Genomic DNA, 21,567 nt, shown 5'->3' with positions numbered 1-21,567 from the left:
AATAGTAATACTCAAAGACCAAACCAAAACTTACAAAGCAAAGTCGTTTTAAAAGACATGATGGGATTTGAAGAAATATTTCTTTCATGGTTCTCCACTGCCTACCAAATCAAGTGGCACCTCTTAACTCTGCATTATAAGGCCCCCAAGTTCTGTTTTGCCAACCTTGTCTCCCCACACTCTGGGTGCACACTCTGTGTTTCCTACCAGTGCACTTTTCCCCAGGATGGTTCTCTTCCTAGAATTTCTTTATTCACTATCCCATCACAACCTGCCACATTTTCCATTCACTGAAATGTTGTTTTTCAAGATCCCTCAATACCACTTCCTCAGAAAAGCCTCTTTGAATCTCTGTGTGCCCTTACCTCCATGCTGGTGCCATTTCCACAACCTAGTGTTTTCCTTGTGTTTTACCTGTGAATGTAACTTAGGCTTAGAGGAGCTATGCAAATATGACCATCTATTTACCCATTCTAAGCTGTGTACTTCTTGAGGGCAGAGACAACGTGTTAATTTCCTATATGTTTGTATTTATATCACTTTTATCTAGCGAAGCACCTAGGTCATAATGATCACTAACTAAATATGTGATAAATTGGATACATGACTGCTAAGAAAATGAATTATGCATCTTTCACCGATGTTTCTTGAAGCTTACTTTTCCACTTTTATTATTTCAGAATGTTGACAAAGAAACTCTGAGATATAACCCAAGACCTGGGAAGGTAAGGATAACTTTCTCAAACTAAGATGAAGGTTAAAGATTAGGTGACTTTCAGGCTTGAGGAATTTAATATACGTGACTTAGAAAATGATTTCAAGGATTTAACATCTAAAGTAACATTTGCTTTTGTATATTTAGGATGTTTATTTCTATGTTCTAGGACATTTTAGAATTTAAAATACATTCTAAAAATTAGTTATTGTAGCTACTTACTGCTGTTTACTGTGTTGCAGATGGTTATCTATGATCTCCATGAAAGTAAATATAAACAAGAAGTCTACTGTAATATTCCTGATGCTACATCATGGTCTTTTCCAAATGGAGTTCTAATAAAAGTTGTAAGGGGCTGGTAAGAAGTCTCTTAAAATTTTATAGCATATTTTCTTAAAGTAAATATGTCTTCTTGCTGTTAATGCTTTTTTTGCTATTTTTTATTAAAGTCTTATTTTCCTTCCTCTACTTTTCGACAGAATATTTTGAAACATTATTGTTAGTGTGTTATAACTTAATTGTTCTCTTTATTTACTATGGCATAAAATATAATCTGTTTTTAGTGCTTAAGCCAATAAGTTGCAAGACCTAATCTATACAATCAGTACCATTCTGTAACTGCATTATTAGCAGATAGATTTGGCAAGTTTGGGTGAATGCTTCAGTTGAGTGAAGCATAGCTTTGAAAATGAGTTCAGAATTTGTGGGATGCTGAGGAATGTGAAGGCCACATAGTTAAAGTTGTTCGTATAACTTGCTTAGAAGTGAAGGAATCTTTTGTATGGTCTAAAAATGAGGGGCAACCGCATCTGTTTATTATGGACCATGAGCCATGGGCAAGCTGGAGCCAGAATTTATCTGTCCAGTGTTTAGGTTACCCAGGTAAGCATTCACGTCTTAAATCATATGGTATAATCTCATCTTCATATAATAAGATGGGACTTGTGTCCTGTGCTACTCAGCAACAAGAAAATTAGAAGTATAATTAGGAATTGTTGCACTATTGTTTTTAATGCAACTGTATAGTTTTGTATAGACCACATCTATAAAGAGCATACATACCTAAATATAGACATAGAAATGTATTATGGTACTATGTTCAGAAAGTATTTCTATTTCCAAGGTATATGCACTTTTATTTTTTCTTTCCTATTCACCTATACTTAAATTAGCATATATCATTGTTTCAAAAAAAATAGTTATATGCTAATAGTGGAGGATATCCCAGCTTAAAAAATTTAAGTAGACAAAATGGTCTGTGACTTATATGCCTCAGTTCTTAGAAAATTAAATATAAGTCATCATTGCATTTCTCTTTGTTTAGCTGGATTTTATATGAGAAACCACATTTCCGAGGTCAGAAATGTGTGCTGGAAGAAGGGGAAAAGGTTTTAAATCGTGACTGGATTCTTCAGAACAGAAGACATCCACAAAGAAACTTTGTATTGGGTTCTATCAAACGTGTCTTAAAGGTAACAACTGTAGATTTTTCTCCTGTTTTTTATTTGATTTTATTTGTCATATAGTAAACCTGTGCTATGACCTGGCAATGTTTACAAATCATTGCTAATTTTTGGGCTGTTACTAATCTTCATTATCATATTGATGATCTTTTGAGTTTATGCAAATAGAGTGAATGGTAATTAAAAATATTAACCAGAGGTAATCTAGTTTATAAAATGTTACATGGGCTGGGCGCGGTGGCTCACACCAGTAATCCCAGCACTTTGGGAGGCTGAGGTGGGCAGATCACCTAAGATTGGGAGTTCAAGACCATCCTGGCCAACATGGTGAAATCCTGTCTCTACTAAAAATACAAAAATTAGCTGAGTGTGGTAGTGCAAGTCTGTAATCCCAGCTGCTCTGGAGGCTGAGGCACAAGAATCACTTGAACCCAGGACATGGAGGTTGCAGTGAATCAAGATCGTGCCACCGCACTCCAGCCTGGGCGACAAAGTGAGACTCAGTCTCAAAAAACAATAATAAATAAAGATATAAAATGTTACATGAGGTACTATATATTTTTTAATAGGATTATACTATTGCTATTAAAATATGCTAATAGGAATAGTATACTCCTATTATAATAGCATACTATATACTATACTGTAATAGTATACTACTGTAGTAGTATACTACATTAGTGTACTACTATAATAGTATACTACTGCTCCTACTGTAATACTCCTAGTGGTATATAATAGTATAGTATTGGCTGGGCACTGTGGCTCACACCTGCAATCCCAGCACTTTGCGAAACTGAGGTGGGTAGATCACTTGAGGTCAGGAGTTCGAGTCCAGACTGGCCAACATGGTGAAACCCTGTCTCTACTAAAAATACAAAAATTAGCCAGATGTGATGGTGGGCAGCTGTAACCCCAGTTTCCCAGGAGGCTGAGGCAGGAGAATCACTTGAACCTGGAGGGCAGAGGTTGCAGTGAGCTGAGATCATGCCACTGCACTCCAGTCTGGGCAACAGAGCAGGACTGTGTCTCATAACAATAATAATAATAACAATAGCAGCATAGTATTATAGAATACTCCTAGTTAGTATACACTGTTCCTAATTAGGAGTATACTATTCAGGAATATTAGAAATTCCTTATTGATTTCCAGATATACATTTTCCTAGTGTAGATTGCTTCTACTTATTATAGACATGTGTGTGCATGCATGTGTGTGTGTTAGGGGAAATAGGGGAGGATTGGAACAGGAAGGGAAGGTATTGTGTTTTATTATTCTGTTTAAACAATATTAATACTAAGATGAGAAGAGTCTTCCAATATAATAAAATATTTTGTATGAAGTTCTGTGGTGGTATAGAGGCGGGGTTAATTAGTGATAAGGACATCTCAGATAAGGACAGAATTCTCCTCACAGGTATTCTTAAGATTTCCTTCAACAGTAACATAATATGTGATACAATACAGTTACTTATGTGACAGTCATGGATATATGTAGTTTTCAAGTTATGGAGATTTCATTTGTATACATAAAAAGTATAAATTGAGAGGAACACCATCATGATGACTTGGATTGTTATTATTAAACTCTTGATAGTGGTCTGTAGCATTCAGAGAAATTAAATATAGCCTACAGAAAAACTCAAGTTATAAAGGGTGTCTGCACGTGTTTTACGTGAATCAATACTGTCTGCCAAACTCTTAAGTAAACCTATATTTAACAAATATTTGTGTCTGCTTTTGAGCCAACACTGTGGTGTGCACAGGGAATAGAAATACAAGTGAGATACGGTTCCTTACTTCAGGTTGCTTAAAGACTGGGGGAGAGCAGCTGAGTCACATGATTATATGATGTGAGAAGTGTTCTCCAGGGCCCTCTGGGCACACAGAAGAAACAACTCACCTTTGGGAAGAGGTATGTCACCTGTAGGAGGCGGCACCTGTTTGGAATGTTGCAAGGACTAACAGGAGTTAAGCAGTCTAGGCGATATGAGGGAGTTCCTGGCAGAGCCACTTTTGTCAGATGCAGAGGTGAGCTTTGGTGGCCTAGTGTAATGCAAGGAGATTAAGATGGCTGAAGTGGAGAGAGCAATGTCCATTTTCATTGAAAGATTTAACTAGTCAGTTCAGTTCTGCAGATAACCATCTGAGTGCTCACTCGATTAACTCAACTAGAAATTCCTTGAAGAAATGACTAGTTTGTAACTGTACTCTTTTAAGATTTATATAACTTGTGGTTTTGTGCTTTCTTTGTGAAATCAGGCACTATGCCAAGGCCTAGTGGGAAAAAAACAAGTAATTTATGGCAAACAGCCACCTCTCTCAACCCCCCCTGAAATCAAACAATAAAATCAAACAGATTTAATCTGGTGAGCATAGATATTTGAATGGATATTTGCACGTCCACCATTTGTTTAGACTATATTATAAGAAAGAGTAAGTCAGGCTTGTACTTTTTCCTCCAGTGTTTGTTCTTGGAATCATTTCTTTTTTTAGTTGCAGTGTCAGTGCCCGTGTATCTCGAACAGGTTAACAACTTTTAGTGAGGAAGGAAAATAAAACTATTGAGCATTGAATGAAAGAGGCATAAGCCTTGTTTAAATATTTTACAAAGTAATAATTAGGCATCAAACTGCTTCCTTTTTCCAACGTTGTCAAAATTCTGCCTATCAATGCTTCACTTTCATGGTGGTTGTTTCCATGCCAGATTCACTTCTGCCTATTCTATACCAACTTTATCATGTTGAGTCATCTTTATATTAGTTGTTTTCATCATTGTAGTCAAGACTTTAATGTCCTTTAAAGATAATTCTTCCATGACGTCTTCACTTTAGAGTACACCACCCAAACAAACATTGTTTGTACAACACAATGCAGAGGAAATTTGTTTGTGTGACACAGTTAGTTATGTATTTTGTTACTGTAACTCAGATCCCTGGGGGGACATTAATATGGAAATATTTGAAGTATTGTTACTAGAACTCTATTATTAACAGCATACAAAAGAGCCTTGAGGATTGACAGGTATAGCAGACACCCTCAGTTATCAGTATGTAGATTCCAGCTAAGGGTTGTCTTTGTCCCCAGGGAAAATAATTGGGAGTGAAGGTAGTAACATGGTGAATCTTGATTCAAGTGCTTTCGTTTGTAAAATTAGAATAAATTAATATTGCAAATTACTATGTTTACTGTGTATTTAGGTCTTTTTTAAAAGATATGCCATTTTTCTTATGGTAAAATCTGTTGTTAGATCCAGAACTGAGGTATCTTATGTAAGGTAGAGACAAATAGATTTTCTTACTATGTTTGTTAACTGTGATTTTGTTAACTATAACTATAAAACTGTCTTCATTCTTACTAATTGCTATAATAGTATACGTTTGCGAATTTCACTGATCTATTTGCAAAGTGTAGCGGGACTAAAAAGTATACAAGGAAGACATATAAACTTAAATTGTTTATTGTTTCTAGGTTACTATAAAGTGCCTTTCAGTTGCTGGTGTTTGACTTTCTTTGTCCATCAAGAATTATACATATGTTTTGCAAAGCATGCTATTTCTGTGAATAGCCACCGTGAAGATAGAACTTAACAGTGAAATATTTTCAGTCAACTAGAGCAAAAATTAGGTTTCTAGTGAAGATAACAGCAAACATATGCCTTCTCATTTTTGTTTATTTTCATATTTTAGTGATTACACTTTTGCTATTATACCATTTCCATCTGTGTTGTTGTAGACTTGAATGCTTCTTAGCTTTTCCCTTTTAGAGTACACCACCCAAACATTGTTTGTACAACACAATGCAGAGGAAATTTGTTTGTGTGAGACAGTTAGTTATGTATTTTGTTACTGTAACTCGGATCCCTGGAGGGACATTAATATGGAAGTATTTGAAATAATGTTACTAGAACTCTATTATTAATAGCATACAAAAGAGCCTTGAGGATTGACAGGTGACTGTTCTAAACATTTCTGCTTATTTTTGAAATGAAACGTTAGAACGAAGTATGCTTTTATACTTTAAAGGACATTTTTAGATTATGCTTCTTTAGTATTTTGCATTTTAGAACCAATTTCCTGAAAATGTGATATATAAACTTGCTTGCTTTTGTATATTAATAGAATGATTGAGAATTCAGTTTGGGGAAAAGTTGAAAAATCAGAATATTATACTTTTAGAATTGCAAAATTTAAATAGAATTGTTCAGTCTCTTATAAATGCCACCCCTGTTATTACATTTACCTATTTTATTAAAGCATATGCATTTGAATCTCACAGTGTCATAGGGGATAATTACTAAAACTTGAGTTGTATTGAGTTCTATCAGTAAATACTCATGAGTATTGAGATAGTGTGTTCAGACAGAAGTGTATCTGTAATTTCAGAGAAGGGAAAAAATAATTGTAATTTTGATTCCCTAAGAAGGGATGAGGTCTTTTTTGAGTTAGAACTTGACTATTAGAAGAGATGTTTGAAAGTAAGAATACAAAGAATTATTTCTTTAGTTGAGATAGGGGAAATATCTGCAAAGCTTACAGAGGCTGGGGTGGAAGTGGAGATAGCGTGAGGACCAATATGACTGCAGAGTTGTAGGAAGTTAGTGTGGATCACTAGTTTGGTGCCCTATTATAGAAAGACAAACAGAAACATGAATTTGATGTGCTTGGGTCTGAAGCCAGTGAGTTTCTTGAGGAAAGTGATGTTCTAACAAGTTCAGCTGTCTAAAGAGTAGTAGCTAGTGCTTGACTAGTGATTGTAAGTAGGCCTGTAATCAAAGTTTGGGCCTAACCAAGGGTTGTGACAGTGGAAATATGTAAGAAGAGATATGCACAAGAAAAATTTTTAAGGAAGGTCTCACAGGACAATGAGTACATAATTTTTTAAGACTGTGATGGAGTAAAGGGTCAATTACATAATGCTTTTCTTCTTCAAACCTACTGCACTAGGAAATGCAGTCCTACAGGGAGGAAAACAGATTTCCTTTACCCTCACCTCTAATGACTATTTCTTTTGTCAATGTAAATTAGATAAACACTGAAGAGGGTACTGCTTCTCTACTTGTTTTTTTATATCCCCGATGAGATCAGCTTTTATTTAACTCTCTTCCTCCCTTATGGTTTTATTACACTTCTAAGAAGGAAGGCTTACAGAGATTTGGCACTCAAATAGTTTAGTAACTCTGAAATCTGAACTCAATTTGGTAACTGTAAGCATTGCTTAATGGAAAGAATCTTTAAAATCAAAGCAGAAAATTGGGACAATAATTTTCCGTAAAATGTATAATTTTCATGTTATTAACAACTTTTTTTAGAAAAACTTATTTTTTAGGAGAAACAATATTTCCTTTATGTTTTCTTTGTGAAGAAATTCAACTCGATAATGAGAACAGTGTAACTATATGTCCAGGACATTGAGAAGACTAGACTGTGTGTCTCTAGTTGATTTCAAAGCCAAATTATTAATTTTTTTCAGGACTGCAGCATTCCAGAGATAGAGCTTTTCCCACAATCTGACCCAGCCTGTTGTCCTGTCTACATACAGAGAGCAGTCCCCAACTTGGAAGAACTGAATATCTCCAAATCTATGTCCTTCACTGTGAAGTCAGGAGTGTACGTATCGGTTCCTTTTTATTATAGTGATTGATGGCCACCGAAGTTAACTTTTTGTTTCATATTTCAATAGATGACATACATATTTCTAAAGTTTCTAGCTAATGTTTATACTCTCAGTCACCCAAGAAAGACTGCAGGGGTTAAAAGATTCTTTCTTTGGATCTAACTAGAGTTTTGATATATGATTCACAGGAGCAGGTATAGAATTCTGAGATGTAGTTCTTGATATATGGATCTGTTGTCTTTTCATCCAACAAATTCTGTGATTGAGAAATAAAAGCATGTCCCTGGCCTAAAATTTTGGAGCCTGAACTATTTCTAGGGTGTCTAAGTTCTCATAGTCACTGACTGCCTCTGTGGTATCAGGCACATACGGCTTTTTTGTTTATGACTCCTCTGTTCCTGAAAAGCAGATGGTGTTACTCTTATATTATATATGGGTGATTTGTCCCAGGCTACTAGCTGGTAAGCATGGATTTGATACTCGGCCTCTCTCTTTCTAGAGGTATCTGTAGGATGATGGGTGTAAGTTCAGTCTTAGTTCATTCCCAGATTGACTTGACTCCAAACCCTGTGGATATCTGGCTGAACATGAAACCCTCTGCTCCCTCACTGTTTTTGTTTACTCTGATGATGGTTGGTGTACAATTTGGGGGTCACTGTAGGACAACTTTTTTGTCCCCCCACATGTGAATTAGAACTCGTGGGCAGGCCAGCCATGTGTGGTAGCTTGTGCCTGTAATCTCAGCACTTTGGGAGGCCAAGGTGGGTGGATCACCTGAGGTCAGGAGTTCGAGAACAGCCTGACCACCATAGAGAAACCCCATCTCTACTTAAAAAATACAAAAAAATTAGCTGGGCATGGTGGCACATGCCTGTAATACCAGCTACTTGGGAGGCTGAGGCAGGAGAATCGCTTGAACTCAGAAGGCAGGGGATGCGGTGAGCCGAGATCGCGCCATTGCACTGCAGCCTGGGCAACAAGAGCAAAACTCTGTCTCAAACAAAACAAAACAAAACAAAACAAAACAAAACAAAACAAAACTCTTGGGCAGGCCAGTAATTGGCCGTGTCCATGAGGAATGTCTGTAATTATCAAGCTTAGCTGGAAGATGGGTCTTTTGGGAATCTAATTGCAAATACTCTTCCTTAGGCAGCCAATAGAACTGATATTGATTCTAAAAATGTGGCTCAAAGTGTAAAACACCTTGTGCAATCCCTGCCTCTGATTGTTCCAGTTTAAAAAAGAATGGAATATAGTAAAATTTGTTTTGATTTTCTAATTATTTCCCACTTGAATTAAAGGTGTCACATGTTTTAGGTATCGGAAAAATAAAAGTAATGCCTAATGATTGGAAAACATATTAGACTTATTAAGGCTAGATAGCTTATTATAGGATGGATAATGTGTGAATGTAAATACTTAATAACATGGTAACGGTTATCGTTATATGTCTGGCTCTCACTTTGAGTGTGTTTTACTAGTGTAATTCTGTGATGGAGGATTTTTTTTTTTTTTTTTTTGATAGCACTTTTTACTTACCGAACCGGACTGAATCAGTACTGTTATACTTTAACTATCTATTTTTATATAGTTGGCTTGCCTACCCAGATATTAATTTTAAGGGACAAGCTACAGTTCTGGAGGAAGACCATGGGCTCTTTGAGATTTCTACAGGAGAAATGAAATCATTACATCCGCTTCAAATGGTAAGCAAATTTAAAAAGAAGCATTCCTTTTCCCAAGTACCCATGAATCCAAAATTAAATAACCATGATGGTTGCTCTTGCATCTCAATCTCAAGAAGTGAATATGTGTACCACTGAATTGGCAAACTATTGTACTGTAGTGCCTTCAGTATTTACAGTATTTCTTTTTGGTTGCAAACATTTACTTGAGTGGCAAACTGTTCAATTAAACATTGGCTATGTGATAAACCATTTTTGGTTAGTCTGTGTCCTTTAAAAACATAGCCACTAGGACAAACTAAAACATTTTAAGAAATATCACAATGTGGAGTAGCACATGAAACAAAAAAAAAAAAACCTACAGAATTGGGGTTTTGTAGGGAAAAGTTACTTTTCATGCTGTGCAACTTTGAGATCACAAAGACAATGCATGTGATCAAAAGTGTTGGTTGAACTTGGAAAGGTTAGTGTGGTTAGCTCAGTGCTCTAATTTAGAAAGCCCAAATAATTGTAGGGAAGACTTTTGGATTAGCTGGCTAAGAAATCTACTCTGCTGAATGAGATTTCTAAGTTTACTAGCAATACCACTCTTCTTTTTGGGACACTCTGAAGTGGGATTAAATTGGTCATGTGTAGTCAAGGACTAAAGCTCAGTTTCCTTCCTCATAGTAGTTGTAATCTGGAAAGTGTATCCTTAAGATTTCTTGCCCCATCTACATTGACGAGGAACACTATAACTTGGTTTTGACTACTGTAGAGTTCTATATTTAAAATTTAGCACAATTTAAATTTGACTGATGTGTAATCTTCACTGATTAGATTTTTATGTAACCTACATATATCACTTTCAGATATTACATTCAAATATTTTAAATATTTACCTGTCTAATGTCAAACTATCTTGTCATCTTAAGGGTGGACTGAAAGTGGAAATGCCCATGAACTTAAAGGTAAGTCTTGAACTGATTTTTGTAGCAGGCTAAAGAGTCTCAGGATTAATATTTAGGTATTTTGAGTTATTGGAATAAAAAGTACCTCCACATATGATTATACTTAGCTAATGGATTTGGGGGAGGTGGGAAGTGAATGCACAAAATGTTTGATGAGGGTCCACCCTGTGGCTGTGAATGGAGAGTGGGATCAGCCTGCAAGGATGGAGGTCTGTACCAATAAATCAGTCAGACTCACTAGATTTCTGCTGTGGGGTGGAAAGGTGATAGGTTTGATTTTTGTTGTGGAGGAGGGGACTTGAGATAGCAGGTAGTTATTAAAGTGGAGGTATCTAGCAGGCCTTTGGGAGTGATGCTTAGGAAGGTGATCAAGGCTGATCAAAAGGAAGTGTAGGTAACTCTTACAGATAGATGGCAGTTTGTAAGTATGAGCATCCAAAGGGAAGAGTAGACGCGAGGCAATGAAAACGGGTGGCAGTGGTGCCAGGATCAAGCAAATTCAGGGAAAGAAAGGAGGAAACAGAATTACAAAGTATTTTTAGAGAGAGAAGGCAAACCAGTACAGTGATAAAAGATGCAAACAGGCCTGCCTGTAATTTGGTTACAGCACCTGCAGAGGCAGGTGTGGAAGCAGGGATTCATTTGTCTTCCTCTTCTTTAAAACAAGACACAACTCCTTCAACTCTCCCATTTTTGGGCTTTCTCATTTATGGAACTGACTTCTATTCTCTCAGATACATCGATGGAGTCTTTTAAAACTTGTGTCTAAGTGTATCTAATATACTTTGTGTGTTGAAATTATACATATTGGAATTTTAAAAGATGCTTGAGCCTGGGCTGCACTCCCAGAGATACCATATTAGTTTGGGCCATGGTCAACAATTTCCAAAGAGTCCTAGGTGATTCTATTTGCAGTCAAGATGTAAAAGATGTAGAATGAGCTGTGGTGCTGTCTGAATGCCTTCTGTCTCACGTCTCCTAGTCTGGTCAATCAGGACTTCAGTTGTGACAGGCTGGATCTTCCTTGGACATTTGCAGTTTGATAAGTTGTAGGTGTACATGAATGGATTGGTAATCACAATTTATAAGTCGTTTGATATTAATTTGTGGCTTACTCACCAAAGAATTTGTATTTCTTACTGAGTTTGAATGTGGTCAGCATATGTAACATGTATTAAACCCAAATAAAACTTTGTCATTTCAAATATAGTACCCAGTGCAAACCTAACGTGGAAAAGTGCAGGATCAGTACTATATAAATTTTCCCTAATATTATCAGTTTTGAGTCATAAGGCAGCTATAACCTTTTTGATTTAGTGTTTTTAAGCATGGGGTTTATTTGGCAAGATATTGAGTTGACATTTGTGCACAAATTATTCCATTACCCACAAATAGGACCAAGTGAGAGAATGTGGGTAGATAAATGCTGTTGTCACTTCCTCATACTTAATGCAGCTGGTATTTGAGAAGGAAAAAAACAGCAAAATAGTAAAGGAGAAATACTATTCCAATCCAAATTTGAAGTAAATGCCAGAAATTTGTTTCTGACAATACGTATTGCATCCCCTCAATTTAAATCAAATATCCAGTCTTTAGAAATAATATTTTCGATAATTTCTTATTTTAAGTAAGTTTTGTATTTAAATTCTAAAATTTGCATGTCTGTTTCTTCTCAATGAATAGTAGGCCATAGAAGTAGTTAGTTGTAAGAAACAGTATGTATTTTTAAAAGTCAATAGATAATTTATTGTTATATCCTGGAATCTCAAGAGAGTTCTTTAGGGGAAATTCAGTAAGTAGAAGGAAGGTCTATATTAAATTCTGAACACAGGGATATACTTACAAAGATAATTCAAGAATCAGTTAGTTATAAGGCAGTTTACCCTATGAGATGGTCCTAGTATTTGGGTGACCAAAACAATGTAATCATACTCAGGTATATTATTATAATATGAGAGAAACTTATTATTAAATAAGATATTTTACCTTTATGATGATAAAGACTCACATATTCTTTGTGAATATCCAACATTGTGCTATACTGTAAGTATACATGAGGGGACTTCAAAATGTTCATGGAAAAAATGGAATTAAAATATGAAAATGTAGACCTTATTTTTCATCATAAGCTTCGTCACTGTCAAGACACTTTTGTAAGCAGTCATACCAGCTATTTAGTCCATCCCTAAAGAACTGAGGGTCTTGGTGAATTAACTATGTCAATGCAATCTTTTTTACATTATTAACTGAAGGAAAATGGGTTCCCTTTAGAATTTTCGTTAAGATTAGGAAGAAACCAGAAGGAGGCAATTCAGGAGTGTAAGGTGGATGCCTAATGATTTCTCATGGAAACTCTTGGGAAATTGACCTTGTTTGAGGAGAGAATGAATGGGAGCATTGCTGTGGTAGAGAATGACTTCCTGGTGAAGCTTCCCTGGTTGTTTTTCTGCTAAAGCTTTGGCTAACTTTTTCAAAACACTTTCATAATAAACAGATGTTGTTCTTTGGCCATCCAGAAAACCAACAAACAAAATGCCTTGAACATCCCAAAAAACTGTTGCCACAACCCTTGCCGTTAACTGGCCTACTTTTGCTTTGACTGGATCACTTCCACCTTTTGGTAGCCATTGCTTTGATTGTGCTGTTTTCAGGATCATACAGGTAAAGCCATGTTTCATCTCCTGTTACAATTGTTTGAAGAAATGCTTCAGGATCTTTATCCCATTTTTTAAATTTTCAGTTGAAGGCTCTGCTCTCATCTGCAGCTGATCAGAGCATAATGGTCTTGGTACCTATAGAATGGAAAGTTTGCTCAACTTTAATTTTTCAGTCGAAATTGTGCAGGCTGAACTAACTGAGATATCTGTGGTGTTGGCTATTGTTTCTGCAGTTAATTATCAATCCTTTTCAACTAGAGTTCAAATAAGATGAATTTTTTCCTTTCAAATTGATGTGGATGGTCTGCCGATTCATGCTTCATCTTCAACATCATCTATTTCCTTCTTAAATGAGTTATCTATGTGTAAACTGCTGATTTCCTTGGGGTATTGTCTCCATAAACTTTTTGTAAATCATCAGTGATTTCACCATTCTTCTACCCAAGCTTCACCATAAATTTGTTTATTCTTGCTTCAATTTTAGCAAAATTTGTATTGCTCTGATAGGGGCTTTTTTCCAACTTCTGTTTCATTCTTCTTAGTACCTCAAACTAGATCCTGTTCAGATGTGTTCTAACAAGTTAGTAGGAGTTGATTTTGGTGCAAAAAATTTTGCAATCCATGCATAGTTTTTTGTAATACACCTTTTCCGTGAACTTTTTGAAATCTCCTCATATTAATTTAAAAAAATAGATAGTAGTCCCTGTACATTTTGTGGTCTTTGGTGTCACTTAAGTAAATATGTATCTATACTAAAATATAAACATGTTAAATACTTTTTCAGGTTATTATTTATGAAAAACCTCACTTCCATGGACAGGCTAAAGAGTTTAGTGAGCATATAGATTCTGTTCCTAACTTTTTGAAAAATGATGGAGATTTTCACAGAATTGGATCAATTCGTGTCATTGGTGGAGTGTGAGTATCGTATTTTAATATTTGCTCTAGTAGTCTATTTTGAAGGTCAGCACAAAATGTGCTAAGTGAAGCAAAACAACGTTTTAATCTAAAATATACATTTCTTCTGTAATATGGAAAGTAAAAAATATTAGTTACTTATGGTTTTCTGTGGACTCTTGTTTTTATTAAAGATTTTGAGATCTATTAAATGTAGAAAATAGTTTCTAAAACTTCAACACCTTATATTTCTGAACACAGGATAGACTATAAGAATTGCAAAATAAAATTAGGTTTTCACAAGTTATGAACGTGAATGAGAGCCCCAGTTTTTATACACTATTCTGTTGATCATACTTGACTTACGTACCAAGGACCTTGGCAGTGAGCCTTCCCTTGTTAAAAAAGGATCTGGGTTGTATGTTTCCAAAGTCAAGGATTTTTGACATTGGTTGCCCCTGGACTCTGAACTGTTTTGAGGAAGCTCTCTAGGAACCCCTGGATATAATCCCAAGTGTAACCATCATTGCTACCATCCCAGTCTTAGTCAGCAGTTACTGCGGCAGAAGCCTCCCAAATCTATGATGAGCCTGGGATGTACCTTTATATTTGTATCCTGGCAGGTGAAACAATGAAGAAGAAACTGTCCTCATTATTTATTTATCATTGTCAACCCAATGCTGGAATCTCTCTAGAAACATTCTATTGTCTCTCTGTTGATACATTGGTTTTTTGGGAATGTTAATTTGTTTTAATTATCAGTATCTCTTGATATTTGCAGTAACATCATATAATTTTGCTAATAGCTACTCTAGTAAAAGATGCTACTAAAATAGTTTATTCACAAAAGTTAAGTGAATTGTTTGAGATCACTCAAGGGTCTATATTTAGAGAACTAGACTTTGCAATTTCTGGCAGTAAATTAAGTAATAGCCATACTAGTCAAAATAAAAATGTAAGAGATTATATATGCTGGATATGTAGATTATATCAATTATTAGTCTGACATATTAATCACTTCCTTGTCCTTCAATTTAAAAATTTTATTTGGGTCTTGAAGAACAAATATGGTTTGGATAAACACATTTTTATTGTGTTTATTTGTAATATTATCTGGTTTGTGAACACACATGTTTCTTGTTAACCCTGCTATAAAATATTTTTGCCTTTTCCTCCCTTTGAGATCTAAATGTTTTTCCTATTAACTAGATTGACTTAGGTTAAAACCAATTTTCTGCTGCATAGAAAATTATCTGCTAAAATTCTGTGTGATGTACATTGTTATTCTCTAAGGTTTTTTTTTAAAATAGATATTTTGTAAAAATCCTAAGTAAACATGACTTGTAATGCAGGATGCAAACTTTCATTTGTCTGTGACAACTGCAGAAGAAAGATGTGATGTCCCCATTTAAAGAGGAATAGCTGATTATTTTTTCACAACTACTACCGTTTTTTGGTTTTGTTGTTCAATTGTATCTGTAGGTAGCATGGACTCCATCCCTGTAACCATCTTGAGGAATCTGGGGAAAGTAAAACTAATGTTTCTTAACTTTTCTCAGATAACACCTATCTTTAAATATACCAGATGGATATATAAAGTGAATCTTAACCAAAACTTAGTCTATTAAGAAAAACTGAGTACATGATTAGTAGACTGTCATATAATGAATTTGTGAATCTTAATCGATCCTTTAAGGTCTTTTATACCTTTTATTTCTTTTCCCATTCAGATATAAATAAAAGCGTGTTTTGAGTAGCCACACTTATATAAAATAAAGCTTAGAATTTAAAAGTTGTTTTGTGAAATTTATTTTCATATAATAGTTGAAGAATAAAATAATATTAGTTCATTTCCATAGTACAGATATACTGAGATGTGTAAATAGGTTTATAGGTTTATTCCAATTCATGTGGACCTTGTGCCCCACCATCATACCTATGCTTACAGAAAGGGGAGAGGAAGTAACAATTAATGGCTGCTATTTTGTGCCCTATGAAAACAATTATTTGGAATATTTTCTGTATCTTCACAACCACAGTAGGAGTGAAGAAAGAAAAAGCAGTAGTAGGCAGCCTTCCTAGGCTTTATTTTGTCAAGCTCCTGAATTTCAAAGTTCCCAACCCTGGAGCTCAGAAATAGTCACCCTTGGAATCTGCACTATTGGAGGGGCTCTCAGCCTAACTACACAGTGTGGCTAAAGGCAGATTTGAGAAGGCCAACTTGTTTCATGAGCCATCTATGCCCACATTGCATTAGATACTGTGGATTAGCTTATAAAAAGGTAAGCTTTATGGAGGAGCTTAATAACTCATGCTATTTATCAGTGTCTTATACTGATAGTTTTAGATTAGAAGTCAAGAAAGTAGTGGGACCAAAATTTCTCACCTGTAAGTATCTACAGATGTCCTTGTATACATGTAGGGCCCTGAGGCTAATAACAGCTCAGTAGAATTTCTTGGTTCCTCTTTGATAAACCATCTTGTATTTTGTTTTAGAACTGAAGCCTGGTGACAGATTCGCTTGATTTAAACCCTGAATAAATGTTTCATGTAAAAGTCATTCCGTTGTTCCAGAATGGCTTAATTAGTAAAATAAAAAGATTATCTTTGGAGCTCCATGTAAATTTGTATCCTTTCTCATTGGCTCTATGCACTTCGTATTATATTTACTTGACACACTGTTCTCTGACCACCTTGTGCTGTAGTATCAAGTCACACCATAAACATTTAAAAAGCATTGCTCTGTTGCAGTTCTATAATTAACCTTTTGTTGGGAAAAGCCTCCAAATTATAAAAATTATTGATCTATGAAGCACACACCATTTGTCTATCTTTGTAAATGAAACAAAACTAATGTGCTGCTTTTTACAATATGGAGATGAGCCACTATGAGGTTTATCTTGATTGTCTCTGTTTTGCTTTCTTGACTACAGTTTTATTAATGGGTCATTTGGGTGTCCCCTGTATTTCTAGGTGGGTTGCCTATGAAAAAGAACATTTTAAAGGCCAGCAGTTTCTGCTTGAAGAAGGAGACTTTGAAGACAGTAATGCTTGTGGTGCATTAAGTGGCCCTATCTTGTCTTTCCGGTACTTACAAGCTGTGAGTTAGCTTCCTTATCCTTAATGTTCTACCTTTTAAAAAATCTGTTCACAAAAATTGGACATGACTCCTGATAGAACATGCGATTATAAAATAGAAGAGCATTAACCTCAACTGCTTATGCAACTTGCCTATTTTTCTTAACTGCAATGATTATTATGGATTTTTTTTTAACTTTTCACCCATTGTTTCCATAATCATTTTTTGAGTACCTTCTTTGTTAGATGCCAGGAGTGGCCAGACTCAGCCCCCACATTTACACAGCAGGCAGTCTGGTAAGGAAGATAGCACTTATATAAATGTTTGGTATTGCTTGGCTATGATTGTATTAAGTACACAGTACTCAGGGTTCCCAGAAAAAGGTCAGTTGGTCATTTATCCCCACTTGAATAGAGAAGGCTTCATGGAAAAGAGGACAGCTGGCTGAAATTTCAAGTTCAAAAAAGAGTTAACCAAGTGAAGAAGTTCTAGAACAGGGTGAAGGAAAAAGGTAGGTGCCTGTTTAGCAAGAGATTAACACGTTAATGTGTAAAGTCAAGGTTATAAGCCATTGATTCTCAGCTGGGGGTGATTTTACCCCTTAGGGGGCCTTTGGCAATGTCTGGAGACATTTTGGATTGTCATATCAGGAGCAAGGGTGCTACTCCTGCAGGGCAGAGGCAACGGTTGCTGCCAAACCCCAAGAATGTGAAGGACAGCCCCCAACAACAAAGAATTACAGGGTCCCAAATATTAACAGTGCTGAGATTGAGAAACCCTCATGTAAGCGAAATTTTGCCATATTTAGGGAAATGTGGTTAACTCGGGATGTTAGGGAGAACTTTGGAAAGATGAGTCTAAAGCCAGATAATGAAGGACCATATTGAGGAGTTCAGATTTTTTTTTCCTGAGTTGACCATGAACTGTTGATGGATTTTAGGCCTAGTAAGCATGATTACATTAATGACTTAGAAAGATCTTTCTGGTGACTGTACCAAATGAGTTGGAAACTAATTCTACCTGAAAGAACTATAAAACAATCCACTGAAGATTAGGCACTGGGATTGCTTGAGCAATAGATAAATAATTTGTGATATATTTAGTCTACAATTGTACTGCACAAGGGCCATGGGATTTTTCTTTATTTAGCCATGTCTTGATATCTAAAAGGTAAGCAAGACAAAGCAAGACAGAGCCTTCTTTATGCTTTAGATCATTTGTGACCATGTACACTGAGGAAATCATGGCTCATTATTCAAAGCATCGTCCACCCAGTATTGAATAATTAAAATTCTCTCCCAGCTTCTTTAAGAAAAAGTTGGGTGGCGCATTGCTAATGCTAGAAATGTTCATCCCTGAATTTGATGGTGTCTTCTGAAGATTACTTTAAAGCAAGCATAACAAAAGACCAAACCCCAAGTCACTAGTTGAAATCCCCCAGTAGTAGAAAATGTGGAAAGTTACAAATATTGCAACTACATAGCTAAATAATTAGGAGATATTTGATACAGACAGAGGCTAAAATACATAATAGAAAAAATAGCAGAAACAAACATGCTAATTACTACTGCAAACAAAAGTTTTGGGCATGTACAAAAATGATGACAGGTTTTTTGGGTTTTTTTTTTTTTTTTTTTTTGAGATGGAGTCTCGCTCTCTTGCCCAGGCTGGAGTCCAGTGGCACAATCTCGGCTCACTGCAAGCCCCGCCTCCTGGGTTCATGTCATTCTCCTGCCTCAGCCTCCTGATTAGCTGGGACTACAAGCGCCCGCCACCACGCCTGGCTAATTTTTTGTATTTTTAGTAGAGATGGGGTTTCACCATGTTAGCCAGGATAGTCTTGATCTCCTGACCTCATGACCCACCCACCACCCGCCTCAGCCTCCCAAAGTGCTGGGATTGCAGGCATAAGCCACCACACCTGGCCGTTTTTTTTTTTTTTAATATATAAGTAAAAATACCCTTCAAACAATATGTTCTCTTCTGTCCTCCTTAAGTTAGATTTTTTAACAATTAAAATATTAGTTGTTAGCTCATAGCTAAAGATGTTATAATCCTCATAATAATCTTAACATTTATGAAGAACTTACTAATGGCTTTATATGCATATTTGTACTAATCTTCACAAAGACTCTGAATTGGAGACTCTTATGATTCCTGTCTTAGAGATACAGAAACTGATTGTCTAAGAGGTTAAGTACTGTGCCCAAGTGTAGACCTGTGATTTGAGGGCAAGTCTGTCTTACTCTAGAGCCCATGTGAGATTATCCATTTTCCATTGCTCCAAAATACTTAAACTTAAAAAGTACCTTAACAATAAAAAACTGGATTTCATTCAGACTTACTAGCATTTCATTTGTAGCTATAAATATAGGGTCACATTACAGACCAATATACACATATAATTAATACATGATTTTCAGACACTTTATCATTTACATTTACATTCACTAAAATATTTTCAGATGAAATACACTAAAATATCTACATGTATTTAGACAATATAAAATATATATGTACATATTGTGAGCATGCTTTAAAAACTTGCTTATCAAATTATACTTAGAAAAATTGTATATTCCCCAGACACAGCATTATTATTGGAAAGGAGTTCTTAAATTCTTATAGTTGTGACAGCCCTCTGTGACTTAATAGGTAGAGTTGATGTGAGACATTGTTACCCCATACAGTGGCTGAGATGTCTCCAGCCTGGGGAAGAGTGAAGCACTGCATTTAGATCTCCATTGAAGTGATATAAAATACACTAGAGGACAGATAGAAGAGCTGCATGGTGCAATACAGTTTTCACATGTCCTGGCTCCAGTATATGGAACACTCTGGATCTACAAAGGTCAAATACCGGACATGTTCCTTAGGGATCATGTGATCTGTGTCATGGAGTGCTTTGGAGTGGACAACCAGAAATGTGTTCCTAATTCCAAATGAGTCATTCAAATACATTGGAGTTGATTTTTTTTTTTTCTTTTCTTTTTTTTAAGGCAAGGACTAAAAGGAATATAGCAGTATTTAGGCTCCAGGGACTAGGGAATTTTTATTCCTTGACTTCCTCAATAACACTTTCTTGGTGTGCTTGTTTTTCCCTAGTTTTATACTAGATTAATTTTATATTTGCTTTTGTTGCGATTTTCAGACTTTAGGCCTCTTTTCAGACCTTCGACATCGGGTTGGTATGCAGCGGAGACCATTTTTTTCTCCTAAAATTAATGGATACATTAATTTAGATCTGATAGATCTCCAGCAGTGTCTCATGTCACATTGCCCTCTGGAGATTGTAATGCAAGGACTCAGCTGAGGGATTTTGTGGAATTTAAAAGTAATCAAATTACTGATCCTTAAGACTTATCTTTGGGCCTGAGGCAATTGCTCAGTAGTGTTCTCTTAGTAGTAGGCAGTACTGTACCTGAGATTCTACTAACTTACGCAAGTGCTTTAAAATATAAAATGGAATACAGTTTTTAAGGTTGTTCCATCATTGTTCCTCAGTCTCAAGCAGAAGAGCTACATTTAAATCTAGGTGACTTTGGCAGTTACTTAATTGTGTAGAAAAGCAGCAATGGTAGTAATCTAGTCATCTCATAGGGCTTACCCTGGACTTTATTCTGTTAGTTGGTTAAAAACTCTTAATTATATTTAATATTCCATCAAGTGATGGATGAAGTAAAAGGCTTATTAAAGTAAAAGGCGTATTAAACCATTGGACGTTTACGTTGTTTACAATTTTCACTATTGTAAATAATACATTTTGCATACAAGTTTCTCACCATTTAGTTCCCTTAGGAGACTTCTTAATTCAAAAGGAATTACAGGGTCAGAGAGTGTGAACAGTTTCTTTTTAAACTATTTTTTAAGTCATTTTCTAAAATAGATGTTTAATCTTGTTTGCATCAGCAATGTTTTGACAAAACTGAACTTTTAGATCTTTCTTTAAGAAATGCAAGTTTTGGGCCAGGCACGGTGGTTCATGCCTGTAATCCCAGCACTTTGGGAAGCCCAGGCGGGCAGATCACGAAGTCAGGCGATTGAGACCATCCTGGCTAACACGGTGAAACCCCATCTCTACTAAAAATACAAAAAATTAGCCAGGCATGGTGGCGGGCAACTGTAGTCTCAGCTACTCAGGAGGCTGAGGCAGGAGAATGTCAGGAACCTGGGAGGCGGAGCTTGCAGTGAAAGGAGATTGCGCCACAGCACTCCAGCCAAGTGAAAGTTCTGGCAGGGAGCAGTGACTCATGCCTGTAATCCCAGCACTTTGGGAGACCAAGGCGGGCGCATCACCTGAAGTCGGGAGTTCAAGACCAGCCTGACTAACATGGAGAAACCCCATCTCTACTAAAAATAAAAAATTAGCAAGGCGTGGTGGCACATGCCTTTAATCCTAGCTACTGGGGAGGCTGAGGCAGGAGAATTGCTTGAACCTGGGAGGCGGAGTTTGCAGTGAGCTGAGATCACACCAATGCACTGCAGCCTGGGCAACAAGAGCATCT

At 36.1% G+C, this 21,567-nt stretch overlaps 1 protein-coding gene across 1 annotated transcript in view; it reads left to right on the top strand.

Moving 5' to 3' along the window:
* Window positions 1-21,567, top strand: part of CRYBG3 (crystallin beta-gamma domain containing 3) — a 122,224-nt gene that overhangs the window by 58,871 nt on the left and 41,786 nt on the right. Inside the window, exons 5-12 of the mRNA XM_017889939.1 lie at window positions 681-725; window positions 958-1,073; window positions 2,040-2,187; window positions 7,651-7,787; window positions 9,386-9,500; window positions 10,394-10,429; window positions 13,871-14,004; window positions 16,957-17,083. Coding sequence (XP_017745428.1) covers window positions 681-725; window positions 958-1,073; window positions 2,040-2,187; window positions 7,651-7,787; window positions 9,386-9,500; window positions 10,394-10,429; window positions 13,871-14,004; window positions 16,957-17,083 — 858 coding nt within the window. The remainder of the gene's footprint in view (window positions 1-680; window positions 726-957; window positions 1,074-2,039; window positions 2,188-7,650; window positions 7,788-9,385; window positions 9,501-10,393; window positions 10,430-13,870; window positions 14,005-16,956; window positions 17,084-21,567) is intronic.

Source organism: Rhinopithecus bieti, unplaced genomic scaffold (assembly GCF_001698545.2).
Source record: "Rhinopithecus bieti isolate Rb0 unplaced genomic scaffold, ASM169854v2 scaffold_18644, whole genome shotgun sequence".
NCBI classification, from domain to species: domain Eukaryota; kingdom Metazoa; phylum Chordata; class Mammalia; order Primates; family Cercopithecidae; genus Rhinopithecus; species Rhinopithecus bieti.
Note: the sequence above shows the minus strand (reverse complement) of the source record. Positions and strands in the feature narration are given on the sequence as shown.